Source organism: Eubalaena glacialis, chromosome 2 (assembly GCF_028564815.1).
Source record: "Eubalaena glacialis isolate mEubGla1 chromosome 2, mEubGla1.1.hap2.+ XY, whole genome shotgun sequence".
Taxonomy (NCBI): domain Eukaryota; kingdom Metazoa; phylum Chordata; class Mammalia; order Artiodactyla; family Balaenidae; genus Eubalaena; species Eubalaena glacialis.
The window spans coordinates 108,393,779-108,409,844 of record NC_083717.1 but is presented as its reverse complement, the minus strand read 5'-3'; the positions used below and the strand labels follow the sequence as shown (position 1 = coordinate 108,409,844).

Here is a 16,066-nt window from a genome sequence, read left to right as displayed (position 1 = left end):
TAAGCAGAGAATGTAATTAAAATTTTTTTTGCTGTGTAAACTTTAATATTCACACGCAAACTTTGTCAATAAAAAAATTATTAGCACCCAAGATGAGAAAGTTGTAACAATTCCTGGCTCCTCCTGAATCTAGTCTTACAAGTAAAATTTCATTATTTTATTGCAAGTAACGTGAACTCTCTGCATTTTAGAAAACCGTAAAATATAAATGAGAACATATTCCAAAGTGACTCATATACAATGTATTTCCTCCATTTGTTAGCCTATACAGCTTATAACTCAAATAGCCATATAGAAAAGAATAACACAGGCTCACCTACTTAAGGTCTCTAAGGACCCAAGGCTGTATGTTGCCTCTCTGCTTTATATTCTGTATATATTATACAAAAGCTGCATTTTCACAAAGAACTAGTTATTATATGCAAATAAGTTCACTGTGCTGTAGACAATCTTTTAGTCTTTTGACACTGACAACACTTTAGAATATGAAACTTTCATTAACAGGCAGTAAAGCCTGTATGTTGTCCTTTGTAGATAAAAATGATACACTAATATATTTTTTTAAATTATTATTATTAATCAATGTGTGCCTTGCATTTATGTTTTCAGTGGTAGTGATTATCTCACATTAAGCTCTGACCAAGTTCCCCCTGAGAGCAACAGAATCTTCTGAAATCTAGCTGGTTGGGGTTAGGGATGCAATTTGTGGTAATCCTAGTCACCCTTGTAAGGCCTCATTAACTGATGCTCTGAGGAAATGTTTCACTCACTACAGACAAAACGGAGCCAGTAATCTTCACTGACTGCTGTCCCATAGCATATTAACATACACTATGCAGCCCTCAAGCCCTCGACAGATACATTACCTAGTTGGACATTTCCTTCTGGTCAATAAATTAGCTATAGGATTTTCATAATTTGAACTATCAGCAATTCTATACACCAGAAGAACCACCGCAGGAACAGTTAAAATGTTACATGATGAACAAACCTAAAACTCTAATGAAGTACGTTCGTCCAGAACGGAGGAAACACACGTGCGCTCACGTGCGGACGTGGACACTGTCATCATCAGTCAATTTAACCACATTTCTCAGGATGTATTAAAATAGTATTATTCTAGGGACTTCCCATACTCATTTACAGCACCCTCAACAGTACAATGAGTGAAGACAGACTAAATGAGAGAGAAGAATTAACCCACAGAACTCACAAAGATGATTACCTGGTAGTCTGGTTTTGTAAAATAATCCAAAGAGGAGATGTGGTCCAGAAAGATGCTGAATTCTGGAGGGAGATGTTTCAACATAAGCCTGTGGTCATACCTCTCCTTAATAGAGCCCACTTGTTCCTGGGGAGTAAAGAGAAAAGGAACCAAAGTCAATTTCTCTTGGCAGCTACACATTAAGAGCCTCTCAGTAACAGTCTCAAGGGTATGTACTACAGAATGAGACAGCGGGTAATTAAGCATAGAGCAAGAACTGAGCTCTTACTAATAGCTAACAGCTTAATGCACACTGCTTTAAGGGGGCAGGGGGAGGGGACTGTAGTGCAGAACCAAAGGGGTAACACAGTTCTGCATCAGTGAACAGATAGCTCCCCAAAAGAAAGAGCTGACCTTAAATCTGGTCTACTTTTCTTTATCAACACATGCATTTATAGTTTTTAAATCAAACAATATAATGTGACAATTAAAAACTAAAAGCCTAATTGACTTATAAAAAAGAAAAAAAGAGAACTAGTAAAAATAAAACCTAAGAGGGAGGGCTAGAAGTCAAATCAGAAATGACAATTGTACTTAAATTAGTATCTATTCTCCATGTACATAAAAAAAGTCATAACATTAATTATATCTCTAATATCAGCTCATAGAAAGAAAAATATACTATTGGGATATAGTGAAAATGTTTGTAACTTTTAATTCTTATGCATAAGTATAATCTCAACAAAAATGCCTACCCAGAAATTTTTACTCCTTCCCCTACCAAAACTAACATTTCCATTTCTTTTTAAAGGTTTTATTTTTATTTTTTAAATATTTATTTGGCTGTGCCGGGTCTTAGTTGTGGCATGCGGGATCTTTAGTTGCGGCATGCAGGCTCTTAGCTGTGGCATGTGGGATCTAGTTCCCTGACCAGGGATTGAACCCGGGCTCCCTGAACTGGGAGCGTGGAGTCTTAACCGCTGAACCACCAGGGAAGTCCTAACATTTCCATTTCCAAAATTACCTTGTCCTTTATTTTTCTCCAAGGCAGCTGACCAACCACAAATTCCACCAACATGTAGAATAAGGACCAAAGGTCATCATGTCTTCCCATTTCCTTCATAAGCAAAAGAGAATTCAGTCACATTACATTACCACTCCTTGTGAGTACATTACATCATCTAAGGCCTAACTATTGTGTTTCATTTTCCTGTAAAACTATCTGGTAGGTATATCTATGCATATGTATAGCTATACAGCAATCTACATAACAGATATACTGAAAAACTTTTGATACAAAGAACATGCCAAAACCCAGAAATGCTGGAAATAATTAAGAGCCCATTAATTAATAAATGAGTTCACTAATTAGTATAGGAAGGTGGTTGCCAAGGGCTTGGAGGAAGGGGGAGAGGGGAATTAGTGTTTAGTGGGTACAGTTTCAGTGTTGCAAAATGCAAAAGTTCTAGAAATCTGTTGCACAATAATATGAATATACTTAACACTACTGAATTGTATACCTAAAAATGGTTAAGGTGGTAAATTTAATGTTATGTGTTCTTTACCACAATAATTAAAAAAAAAAAAAGCAAAGGAAATCTTAAGAGCTAAAATTAAAAGAAAGCTGGAAACGTGAGAAGCAACCTAATACTGAAGCTCTGGCTTTGGCTGTTTTGGGGGCATTTGTCATAGGTTTATCAACAAGGGTTTTATCAATCATGAAGGGGACAGGTGTAAAACCATTGAGCCTACACAAGACAGGATTTGTAACTGAGACACTTCCCCACCTCTACCTCCAAAATATAGCTAGGGACCTCAAAGGACTATCTTTAGTGCAGTATTTGGTATGTATGTTACACTACAATAATTTTTTTCTGTAAAATTTGACCACTATCAAAAAGATAAAGTGAGTGGTTAAAAAAAATTTGCCCTGAGAATTTGTTACCATAGGACTACCCCTCACTCAGATCTGGGGTTTAAATTTATATTGTTTGTGTGGTCCAGGAAACCAGGCCCAGAAATTAAGTGTTTTCTGGGTGATCCTGTCCTACAGTAATGATAGATGCAAATGAAAATCCTCTCAAGATACCCTTAAATTCAGACCTAATTGAATTCCTATAGATAAAGCCCCACCAAATATAAGTTCATTACTTGAAATTATAAAATATATTAGAAAGCAAGCTACCATAAACTAATGGCAAGAAAAACTATAAAGAGCAGAATTAGATATCCAAGAATTTCAGAATGGAATTATAAGATACAGAATATGAAATAAGATATTTAAAATGTTTAAAAAATAGAATCAAAGTCACAAGAAAGGAAGCATATTCTCTCCCCGCAAATAAAAAGACCACTTAGATTTATAAAAGGACTAAAAAGAACATTTAGAAACGAAAAGCACAAATATGAAATTACAAACTCAATGGTTAGGGAATTCCCTGGCGGTCCAGTGGTTAGGTGCTTTCACTGCCAAGGGCCCGGGTTCAATCCCCGGTCAGGGAACTAAGATCCCACAAGCTGCGTGGCACAGCCAAAACACCACCACCACCAACAACAACAACAAAAACCCACACTCAATGGACAGGTTAAAAGCTGATCAAACACAACAGAAAAAAAGAATTAATGAACTAGAAGACAGATCTGAAGAAATTATCTAGAATGCAAAAAAGAGACCAAAAGAGAAAATCTGAGAGTGAACTTAAAAGGCATGGAAGACAGAACAAGAAGGTTTAATATGCATCAATTTGGAGATACGAAAATAAAGGTACAGAGAGAAAGGAAAAGAGGCAACATTTAAACAAGCAATGTCTGAGAATCTTCCAGAATAGATGAAAGATGTGAATGTTCAGGAAGCAAAACAAATCTCAAAACAAAAGAAATCCACACCAAGGCACATTTGAACATATCTGCAGGACACCAAAGACAAAGAGAAGATATCAAAAGTAGTCAAGAAAAAAAGGACAAATTAAATACAAAGGAACAACAATACATGGACAAAGATCTCAGTAGCAACCATAGAATCAGAGGAAAGTAAAATAATTTCTTCAAAGTATTGACATAAAACAAATATTAACAAAGGATTAAAATGAAGGAAAACAATGAGATGAAGTAAACAGAGTTCTTCAAGTATTTTGAAAAGTCCTTGTATCGTTTGGGAATTATTTACGTTAAAAGTTTAAGATTCTCTAAATAAACTTGCTTCTACTTAAAAAAAAAAAAGTTTAAAATTTAGGTACCCAAAAAATACAAATGCAGTGTATTAAGTTTAGAAATTATCCAATCATGGTCGCAGAGTATGGGAGAAAGAAGTATATTTTAGAATTACCTGGGAATTCTTTTTAAATTAGACAAGACCCTCTCAAGGTTCCACTAGCTGCACTCCTGTGTCACCACATACACTGACAATCACTGTTGTGAAGCTGTTACTGTGTAAAGCATTCTACTCCTCAGGTGTGTTGGGAGCAGAAAAGAAGGGTAAGAACCACTGCTATACACTATCAAATTTCTCTACCAAGATTAATAAGCAGGTTAACAGAGCAACTGATAGAGCACTCTATGCTGGAAAGCCTTTTAGAAGAAATCCCTACTCTTCAAATTAAAAAAAAAAAAAATATATATATATATATATAAAATCTGTTTCTAGTAGCTATTTTGAAAATGTTTATATAGCTATTATGATCTCTGAAAATGTTTATGCTTATCTCAAAAAGAATGTCCTATTCCAAAGATTCCAATGTGGACATATTCTTTAATAGAATTAATTAGAAAGCATAGTACTTCTAAACTTTTGCAAAAATCTATCTGGAGGATGCATACTTTCTTTTCAAGGTAGAATAATTAACTAAATACCATAAAATAAAGCAACACTGAATCAAACCAAATGAGTTAAAATGCTTGGCAGAGTGCTACACACTGATAAAAATACTTTTCCTATTTTCAATTTATAATCACATCCTAAGAAACCAAATTAACTGAAGCATAGCATATAAAACCACAGCATTCTCTTCCTATTACATTTAGCATTGGTCAAGTTATTATTTTTTTTTAATTTATTTATTTTTGGCTGCGTTGGGTCTTCATTGCTGCATGCAGGCTTTCTCTAGTTGCGGTGAGCAGCGGTTACTCTTTGTTTAGGTGCGCAGGCTTCTCATTGCAGTGGCTTCTCCTGTTGCGGAGCACAGGCTCTAGGCACACGGGTTTCAGTAGTTGTGGCGCATGGGCTCAGTAGTTGTGGCTCGCGGGCTCTAGAGTGCAGGCTCAGTAGTTGTGGCACACAGGCCTAGTTGCTCCGGGGCATGTGGGATCTTCCCAGACCAGGGCTCGAACCCATGACCCCTGCATTGGCAGGCAGATTCTTAACCACTGCGCCACCAGGGAAGTCCTGGTCTAGTTTTTATTAAAGCAGTTTTGGCTTCACAGAACAAGAATAAGGTAACAAAAGACCAAGAAAAGATTTCTCTTCATTTTATCAAGAGAATGCTGTGGTTTTAAATCAAGTAGACTATTTCTCAACTCTGTCCAAACAAGTTCAAGAATAGAGAATCCATAAAGTACCCACCTTTCCTATTCATAACTAAGGTTCAGGATGAGGAAAAAAAATTTTAGAGCAAAACAAAAGAATGAAAGTTAAAAAGAGAGAGAAATTTTTTTAATTTAACCCAAGAGGAGAGGTATAATGTACTAAGATGAAAAAAAAATTTTAAGTTGCTATACTTTAGATCTTCATGAAAACAAGTTTGATGGAGAGGGGATATCACAGATTAGATGTATATTACAGATAAAATGACCTCCTTTATTAGGTATTGATAGTATGAACTCCCAAATAACTTCTTGAAATAGAACACAGATATTTTCTTTTTTCAAAATTCTATAGTAAATTTAATACTTATATCTAATTAAGGACACAAGATTCCCCATAGACATATACATAATTAGCCATTATATTTTCTGCCAAATTAAATTCTATTTTCTATGCAGCTGCACACATCTATTATCTATCCACTATACACCATACCATGCGTTAGTATTTCTAACACCTTTCCTTCTGCTCCCAAGCACTTTCCACACCTCTGTACTCTAATGTGAAGAAGGCAATCTGATTCAAGCATCAGCATGCTTATACAGCCACGACTCTAGTTCACATACCTACCCTGTTCCGATGAGCATTGACTGATGCGTAACGAACTGTCCCTCGAAAGCCTGCCACAGCTCGAGGCTACAAAACCAAGCAAAGAATAGTAACTGAGCTTTAAATAGCATAAGATTCAGCACACTTGAGCCCATGAAGTAGAAGGGAGAAACGTGTATTATTGTCAAGAAAACACTACTTAAATTTCTAACTTTTTTAATAGTTGTGAAATTATAAAAATTAGAGAATATCTCTAAATCATATATTTAAAACATATTAGTTATCAATGAGTCCCATTTTAGTTATCAATGACTCCCATTTTTTCCTACCATTTTAAAATAAAGTAGGATTTATGACAAATAAACTCTGTACACTAGAAAACATAAATGCTTTCATGACAAGCATCATAGTATACACATTAATATTCAGGCTCTGGTTACAAATAAGTATATTAAGACCATGAGGTCTAAGTAAAATAAGATGCCAACCTCTCTGTGTCTTGGCTATATCATTCAAACTCAATTCAAAGATGGTGGCAACTTGTACCTCTCCCTGCACATGTAATTCACATATTCATAAACTTAAGTTATTGGGTACTATTACCCCAAGAGTTCCCTTAATGCCCTTTATAGTCAATCCCCTCCCTTGACTCCCAGTGTCTGGCTGGCAACCTCTGATTTCTGTCCCTCCTTAGCACTTAGAATTGTCTGGTTTTTTAGGTTTAACTATTTTAATTACTGTGTAATGGTATCTCACTGTGGTTTTAATTTGCATTTCCCTACTAACTAAAGATGTTCAGAATTTGTTCATGTACTTATTTGCCATCTGTAGTATCTATTCTTTAATGAAATGCCTATCCAAATCTTTTGCTTATTTTTATAGGTTTGTTTCTTTATTATTGAGTTTTGAGAGTTGCTTATAGATTCTGGATATAAAGTCCTCTGCCAGATGTGTGTTTTGCAAATATTTTATTCCAGTCTGTGATTTGACTTTTCATTTGCTTAATAGTGTTTTTTCAAAATGCAGAAGTGTTTACTTTTGATGAATTTTTAATTCTTTTATTTTTGTACCATATGAATATATTTCCAAAACTTATGTTTAAAAACATCTTTAAAGAAAAAGAAAGTAAAAGGTGAGAGTGGTTAGTAACCTAAGAGCATGTTTTATTAAAATAAATACCTAGACGCCAAAGCAATCTTGAGAAAAAAGAACAAAGCTGAAGGTATCACATTCCCTGACTTAAGACTATACTACAAAGCTACAGTAATCAAAACAGCATGGTACTGGCACAAAAAATAGACACATATATCAATGGAACAGTATAGAGAGCCCAGAAATAAACCCACACAATTACAGTCAATTAATCTATGACAAAGGAGGCAAGAATATAAATGGAGAAAAGACAGTCTCTTCAATAAGTGGTCTTGGAAAACTGGACAGCTACATGTAAAAGAATGAAATTAGAACATTGTCTCACACCATATATAAAAATAAACCCAATATGGATTAAAGACTTAAATGTAAGACCAGAAATCATAAAATCCTTAGAAGAAAACACAGGCAGACACTCTGACATATATCGTAGCAATTTTTTAGATCTGTCAGGCAAAGGAAACAAAAGCAAAAGTAAACAAATTAAACTAATTAAACTTAAAAGCTTTTGCACAGCAAAGGAAACCACTGAAAAAATGAAAAGACAACCTACTGAATGGGAGAAAATATTCACAGATGATATGACCAATAGGGGTTAATATCCAAAATATATAAACAGCTCATTCAACTCAATATCAAAAAAAAAAACCCGATTAAAAAATAGGCAGAAAACCTGAATAGATATTTTTCTAGAGACGACATATAGATGGCCAAGAAGCACATGAAAAGACGCTCAACACTGCTTATCATAAGGGAAATCCAAATCAAAACCACACCTGTTAGAATGGCTATCATCAAAAAGAACACATATAATAAATGTTGGTGAGGACGGGGAAGAAAGGGAACCCTTGTACACTGTTAGTGGGAATGTAAATTGATGCAGCCACTATGAAAAACAGTCTGGAGGTTCCCAAAACAACTAAAAATAGCACATAGACAATATGATCTAGAAATTCCACTCCTGGGTATATATCCAAAGAAAATGAAAACACTAATTCAAAAAGATACATGCACCTCAATGTTCATAGCAGCATTATTTACAATAGCCAAGATACAGAAGCACCCTAAGTGTCCATCAACTTATGAATAGATAAGGAAGATGTCACACACACACACACACACACACACACACACACACAATGGAATATTACTCAGCCTTAAAAAGAACAAAATTTTACCACTTGCAACAACATGATGAACCTGGAGGGTATTATGCTTAGTGAAATAAGTCATATAGAGAATGACAAATACTGTATGTTATCACTTATATGTGGAATCTAAAAAATGAAACAAACAAATGAATATAAAAAAACAGACTTGAAACAGACTTACAGACAAAGAGAATAAACTGTGGTTGCCACTGGGGAGAAAAATGGGGAGGGGGCAAGACAGGGGTAGGTGATTAAGAGATACAAATTACTATATATAAAATAAATAAGCTAAAAGGAAGTATTATATAGCACAGGGAATATAGCCAATATTTTGTAATAACTTTAAATGGAGTATAATCTATAAAAATATTCAATCACTATGTTGTACACCTGAAATTAATATACTGTAAATCAACTACACTTCAATTTTTAAAAAGAAAAAGAAAAAAAGCACCTCGATATTTAAGTGAAAATGAAAAAGAAAAAATAAATTGAGCCTTAAAGGACTGACAGAATTACAACAGGAAGGAGGAAATGCATTTTATTTATTTATTTATTAATTAATTTTTATTGGAGTATAGTTGCTTTACAATGTTGTGTTAGTTTCTACTGTATAGCAAAGTGAATCAGCTATATGTATACATATATCCCCTCTTTTTTGGATTTCCTTCCCATTTAGGTTGCCAAAGAGCATTGAGTAGAGTTCCCTGTGCTATACAATAGGTTCTCATTAGTTATCTATTTTATACATAGTATCAAGAGTGTATATATGTCAATCTCAATATCCCAATTCATCCCACCCTCTCCCTTTCCCCCTTCGTATCCATAAGTTTGATCTCTCTCTGTGTCTCTATTTCTGCTTTGCAAATAAGATCATCTCTACCATTTTTCTAGATACCACGTAATTCAAAAAGACACATGTATCCCAATGTTCATTGCAGCACTACTTACAATAGCCAGGATATGGAAGCAACCTAAATGTCCATCAACAGAGGAATGGATAAAGAAGATGTGGTACATATATAAAATGGACTATTACTCAGCCATGAAAAGGAACGAAATTGGGTCATTTGTAGAGATGTGGATGGACCTAGAGGCTGTCATACAGAGTGAAGTCAGTCAGAAAGAGAAAAGGAAATGCATTTTAAAAAGAACACAGTGAACAATGCAAAAAGGGACAAAACTACTGTTAAGTGTTAGGGAAAAGAATTTGGTATGGTTGAAGCAAAGGGTGAGAGAAAATAATGGAAAAGTAGGTTGGAATCAAATGAAGGATGGCCTTAAACGTCATATGTTGTTTGGCTTATAAGGTAGAGGCAAATGGAATTTATAAAAAATTTTAAGTAAGGAAGTAACATGATTGAGAAAGTGCTTGGGATGTCTACTCCGCTGGAAGTATAAAGGATAGATTGGAAGGAGAAGGTAGAGAGACCAGTGAGGAAACTATTTTAATAATCCAAACAAGAAACCACAAGACTAGTACAAGGACAGAAGCAGCAAAGGCGGGGATGAATGTCAGAGACAGAATGAGCTCCTAGGAGAATAAATCCAGAAGAAGGGAAGGACTTCAGGTATAAGCCTAGACCTACTGCTACCAAAAGGAAAGGATCAGGAGGGGAAAAAAGCATGGAGAACTATGTAATAAAACCCTCAATGGGGTTTCCCTGGTGGCGCAGTGGTTGGGAGTCTGCCTGCCAATGCAGGGGACACGGGTTCGAGCCCTGGTCTGGGAAGATCCCACATGCCGCGGAGAGACTAAGCCCGTGAGCCACAACTACTGAGCCTGCGCGTCTGGAGCCTGTGCTCCGCAACGGGAGAGGCCACGACGGTGAGAGGCCCGCGTACCGCGATGAAGAGTGGCCCCCGCTCGCCGCAACTGGAGAAAGCCCTCGCACAGAAACAAAGACCCAACACAGCCAAAAATAAATATAAATAAATAAATAAATTTATAAAAAAAAAGAAAAAAAAACCCTCAATGGAAATAAGAAAATAGATGAAATTCTGGAATGGTAACATTTAAAATTTTTTCTTAAGTAGGACACTATAGCCCTAGGCACTGGAAGTTTCAGCTGAATGGTTAAGAAGGAAGCAGCAGGAGAAAACATGGCATTCCAAGAGCTTAGACACAAAGGGCCAATGTAAGATGCCAGCTCAAGGGCTAAAGAAACTGGGGCATCCTCTAAATCAGGAGGGAAAACATGAACATGCAGATTCAAATCACTAAGTAAACAGAAGTTCAACTCCAAAACTGTATGGACGAAAGTACTGCAAATATATATACAGAGACACACACAACTTCTTTTTATCTCACATCCCTATTTGATACAACTAATACATCTTAAATGTTATAAACAGTAGAGGCTCTCCCACATGCCACAACTACTGACGCCCGCACGCCTAGAGCCCGTGCTCCGCAACAAGAGAAGCCACCGCAATGAGGACCCCACGCACCGCAACTAAGAGTAGCCCCCACTTGCCACAACTAGAGAAAGCCCGCATGCAGCAACGAAGACCCAACACAGCCAAAAATAAGTTAATAAATAAATAAATTCATAAAAAACAAACAAACAAAAAACAGTAGAGGCTCTCAAAACCAACCACATAAACAACTTGCTAGTATCACTAGTGTAACAGATATGATCCATTATTCCCTTTGTAATGCATTCTGACTGACGATCCTATATCATAAGTTTGGAAAAATAAATACACATTTATGTTTTGAGGGAGTTTCTCTGTGGTGATGGAATAGTTTTATATCCTGATTGGGCTGTTGGTTATATGAATCTATATGTGTGATAAAATTTCATATACCACACCTCCCCTGAAAGGAAAAGTGTATGTAAAAAATAGTGAAATCTGACTCAGGTCTGTACTTGAGTTAATAATAGTATCCCAATAACAGTTTCCTAGTTTTGACAATGTATTATGATTATGTAAGATGTCATCATTGGGGGAAGCTAGGTGAAGGGTACATGATAACTGTACTATTTTACAACATCTCCCTGAATCTGCTCCATACTCCAAAACAAGTACCCTCGGGTCTATAGAAGAAAGAAGAAAGCAAAGCAAGGGACTGGTTAATGCAAAATATAGAATGTAGGTTATGGCTGCAATGGCCACTATAATAGCAACTTAAAACTAAACGAAATTTAAAATTCAGTTCCTCACTTGCTCTGGCCACAATTCAAGTGCTCAATAGCCACATGTGGCTAGTGGCTACCATATAAGACAGTACACATACAGGCACTTCCATCTTTGCAGGGAGCTCCATTGAAGGAGCTTGAAGAAGGAAAAGGGATGTGCTCAGGAAGTGACCGACCCACAGAACACTTCTAAGGTGGTAATGAACTATTTCTTAACCTAGATGGAGGCCATGGATGTTTTGACAGTCTTCCTTAAAATTTTTATATATGTTTTTTACACTCTTCTAGAATACACATAGCAAGGAAAAAAAAAAAAAGAAATATTGGTTTTTGCAGATAACATGATGGCATACCTAGAGAATCCAAGCAACTCAATTCAAGTTTCTTAAAAGCAATAAATAAACAAAATTGTACTATATAAAAGAAATCTACACAGGCAACTTTTGATTTTATATTAGTAGAACAATATAAGAAAATGATTTCAATCATAATTATGATCCAAAAAGTCAGAAAGTAATTTTACTTGAGATTTAAGAGTTTTAAAGAAAATTATGAAATCCTACTGGCATAAAAACTCTAAAAGGAACTAGCTATTAAGACATAAATAAAGGGAAAGTTAACTCCTTACACAGCCTGGGCTACATTCAACCACAATGATATTCCCTCTTTCTTCCATAGTGCTAACCTGACCCCAACCCTGGTTAAACTCAATTCATAGACTAAACTGTACCTCTAAACAAGCAGTTAAAAGTATATAGAGAAAAAGGATTGTACTGACAATCTTACCTTAAATTACCATCATACTCAAATGAGCTTTCAGCACAGCCCAGCAATCTATTATATTTTCCCAGTCAGTTTGCTCTCTCCCCTTCCATAACTATTTCACACGTGCTCTTCTCTCCTCAACCTCCAACACCATTTTGCACTCTCAGCAAAAGGCCTTGTCTCTTTCTTCACTGAGAAAATAAAAGCCATGAGAGAACTTCAACTTCCACCACCAAATCTAAATGCCTACCTGTATCTGTGTCCATTTATTCTACCTTTTCTCAGTTACAGTGGAAGAAGTGTTCCTGCTCTAATAATGGGCTATCCTCACCATTGTGCCAGGATTCCTTCCCCTAACAGCTTGCAAGAACTTGGCTATGATTGTTCCTGCTCTGTCCTACATCATCAATTTTTTTCATGTCTCCTGGAGCACTACTAATATTAAAACACGAGCATGCTACAATAGCTGACATTTTAAAAAAATAAACTAGGGAAGGAGGGAAGGATTTTACTTCCCTTACAACTACTTCCCTGTTTTACTTATATTCCCTTTCTCCACATCCTCTCCCCAACACTTTCTTTAACCTGCTCCAATTTAGTTTTCATTGCTCTACAGAATCACTTTTATAAAAGTCACCAGTCACTTCCATCTTGCCAAATCCAGATGATCAGTTCTCAGTTCCTACCTTCCTTGACCTATCAGTAGCATCAGTAGCACCCCACATATTTGAAGAACTTTGTTCACTTGGCTCTCAAGATACCACAGTCTCCTGATTTTCCTCCTACCTCACTGGCCAATCCTCCTCCCCACTGTTCTTTGCTAATTCATAGTTCTTTTCTGTCCATTATCAAGTTGCTAAAGTGTCTCAATGGCTCAGACTCAGACCTCTCTTATTTTCTAGCTATACCTTTTCCCTAGCTGATCTAATCTAGTTCCATTTTTTAAAATTACTTTTAAACATTGGGAGCAAATGATTCTTACATTTATATTATCTCCATCCCTGATATCTCCTTTGAGCTACAGATTACTATATCAAGTCAACTTCTTATTATTTCCATCTAGAATCTAAGAGGCATTTTAAACTTAACTTTTAGAAAAATAGAACTTCCGGGGACTTCCCTGGTGGTGCAGTGGTTAAGAATCCGCCTGCCATCGCAGGGGACACGAGTTCGATCCCTGGTCTGGAAGGATCCCACATGCTGCAGAGCAACTAAGGCCATGCGCCACAACTACTGAGCCTGCACTCTAGGGCCCGCAAGCCACAACTACTGAAGCCCACGTGCCTAGATCCTGTGCTCCGCAACAGGAGAAGCCACCGCAATGAGAAGCCCATGTACCGCAACGAAGTGTGGCCCCCGCTTACTGCAATTAGAGAAAGCCCATGCGCAGCAACGAAGACCCAATGCAGCCAAAAATTAAAAAATTTTTAAAATTAAAAAAAAAAAAAAAACTAAGAAAGCTTTAAAAAAAAAAGAAAAGAGAACTTCCGTTTTTCCCTCATCAAATCCACACTTCAGCCTTCATCTCTATCATGGTTTCAGGACAAAAAGTTAGAAGTCATTCTTGACTCTTCTTTTCCCTTCACATTTCAGTATCAAATCCAGAAGGAAGTCCTATTAAATACATCTTTAAAATATATCCTAAATATAAGCATTTTCCACCATGTTCATTGTATCACCCTAATGCCCTAAGTCCCAGCCACCAGCAATGACCACTGGACCACGGCATTAGCCTTTTAACTTGTCTTTCTGATTCCACTCTTGCTCTCAATAGTCTCTTCTTCACAGAGTGATTTAAAAAAAAAAAAGTCCTAAGAATTGAAAAACTGCTATTCAGAATAGAAGTGGGATTCCAGAAATATATTCAAATCCAATACACTACATAGAAACTAAATTCTTTACCTGCCCGAATACCAATTAATACAAGAACATTGATAGAACTGAAGATAGTCTTCCCACAATTTCAAGGCACTTAAATTCTCATGTGGCTACGTTTTAAATATAACCTACTTCTGTATATAACTCTATAGTTAGCTTATTGACAGAGCATGTAACATATTATGCAACAACCCTGCTTCCTATCACACTTAGAATAAAATCCATCTCTTGGCAAAATCATTCACATTCTGGGGCCTACCAACCTCCTAAACCTCGTCTCTCTCCACTTACCCACCACACTATGCTATGCCATGCTACAGCCACAGTGGCCTCCCTCCTTTTCCTTGAATATACCAAACTTACTCTGCCTCAGAGTCTTTGCACTTGCTGTTCCCTTTGCCTGGAGCACTCTCTTTCCAGAAAATCACACAGCCCGCTCTCATACTTCATTCAACTCTCAACTCAATACCTCCTTAGAGAAGTCTTTTCTAACTAGTACCTCTAAAATAGTCTCCTAGCCTCACTGCCCATCACTCTCTATGTCAATACCCTGCTTTCTGTTGTTTTTTTTTGTAGAATTTATCACAATCTATAATTATGTATTTATTTGTATATTATCTGTCTTCACCACTAAAATATAACCTCCATAAGAACCTCATTTTGGTCTGCTGTTCACTGCTGCAGTCCCAGCACCTAGATCCATGCCTCACACATAATCTGTACTCATTTAGTAAGTGTTTTATAAGTGAATAAATAATAACCTCATAATGTTCTAAAAACTAAAAAAAAAAAAAAAAAAAAAAACATACTTGGAATAGAAATGAGACTCCAGAAATATATTCAAGTCTAATCAGCTGCATTGGACCCAAATTCATCACCTGCCTTGCTATCTATTAATGCAAGACCTTCACCGGAACCAAAAAGATTCTCTTATAATTTCTAGGTGCTTAAATTTTCATGTGCCTATATTTTAAATATAATTTACATTTATTGTATACAAGTCTATTATTACATAGTTAGCTCATTCAAAACCAGTGTTTCACCTTCTGTGCAACTAATCTGCTAGAAATGAAAATCATAGTCAGTACCAAGTTGAAACAAAAAGTATAAAAGTAGACATTATAACACAACACTGTATCAACTATACTTCAATTAAAAAATAAATTAAAAATAAAAGTAGACATTAAAGAACTGTAGGGGGAGATCAACTGCCAGTATGACAATATGAGGAGCTCTACCGACCTGCTCCCCAGTAAAACTGGTAAAAATAATTTAAAAAAATAACCATAGCCTCTGGAAATGGTCCTTCGAGCAAACAACAAATGATGAAACAGCTATTTCATATTCATGAAAAGTCAGTAAGAAAAGCTAGAGTCTATGGTATTTGAACCAAAACCGCTCCCCCTCCTTCCTTTCTTCCAGATCAGCAGGGGTGGCTCCACTCCAGGATGCTGCAGCCGAGAACACAGGGCTCCCTCCTTCCCCAGTTCCGAGCCAGAGGGCTTTCTTCGTGTAGGAGCAGGACTTCAGCATTTCTCATCTTCTCCCAGCTGCCTGTTGCTGAGGAGGCTGTCATGGGCAAGCGTGGTACAGAGGTGGAAGCCCCTTTCTTGCACCCAGCTTCCACTCATGGAATGAAGGCTCT

At 36.5% G+C, this 16,066-nt stretch overlaps 1 protein-coding gene across 1 annotated transcript in view; it reads right to left on the bottom strand.

The window, feature by feature from the left end:
- TTBK2 (tau tubulin kinase 2) overlaps positions 1 to 16,066 on the bottom strand; it is a 157,996-nt gene that overhangs the window by 45,212 nt on the left and 96,718 nt on the right. Inside the window, exons 7-9 of the mRNA XM_061182230.1 lie at positions 6,354 to 6,419; positions 2,229 to 2,321; positions 1,226 to 1,351 (exon numbers count right to left, since the gene is read on the bottom strand). Coding sequence (XP_061038213.1) covers positions 1,226 to 1,351; positions 2,229 to 2,321; positions 6,354 to 6,419 — 285 coding nt within the window. The remainder of the gene's footprint in view (positions 1 to 1,225; positions 1,352 to 2,228; positions 2,322 to 6,353; positions 6,420 to 16,066) is intronic.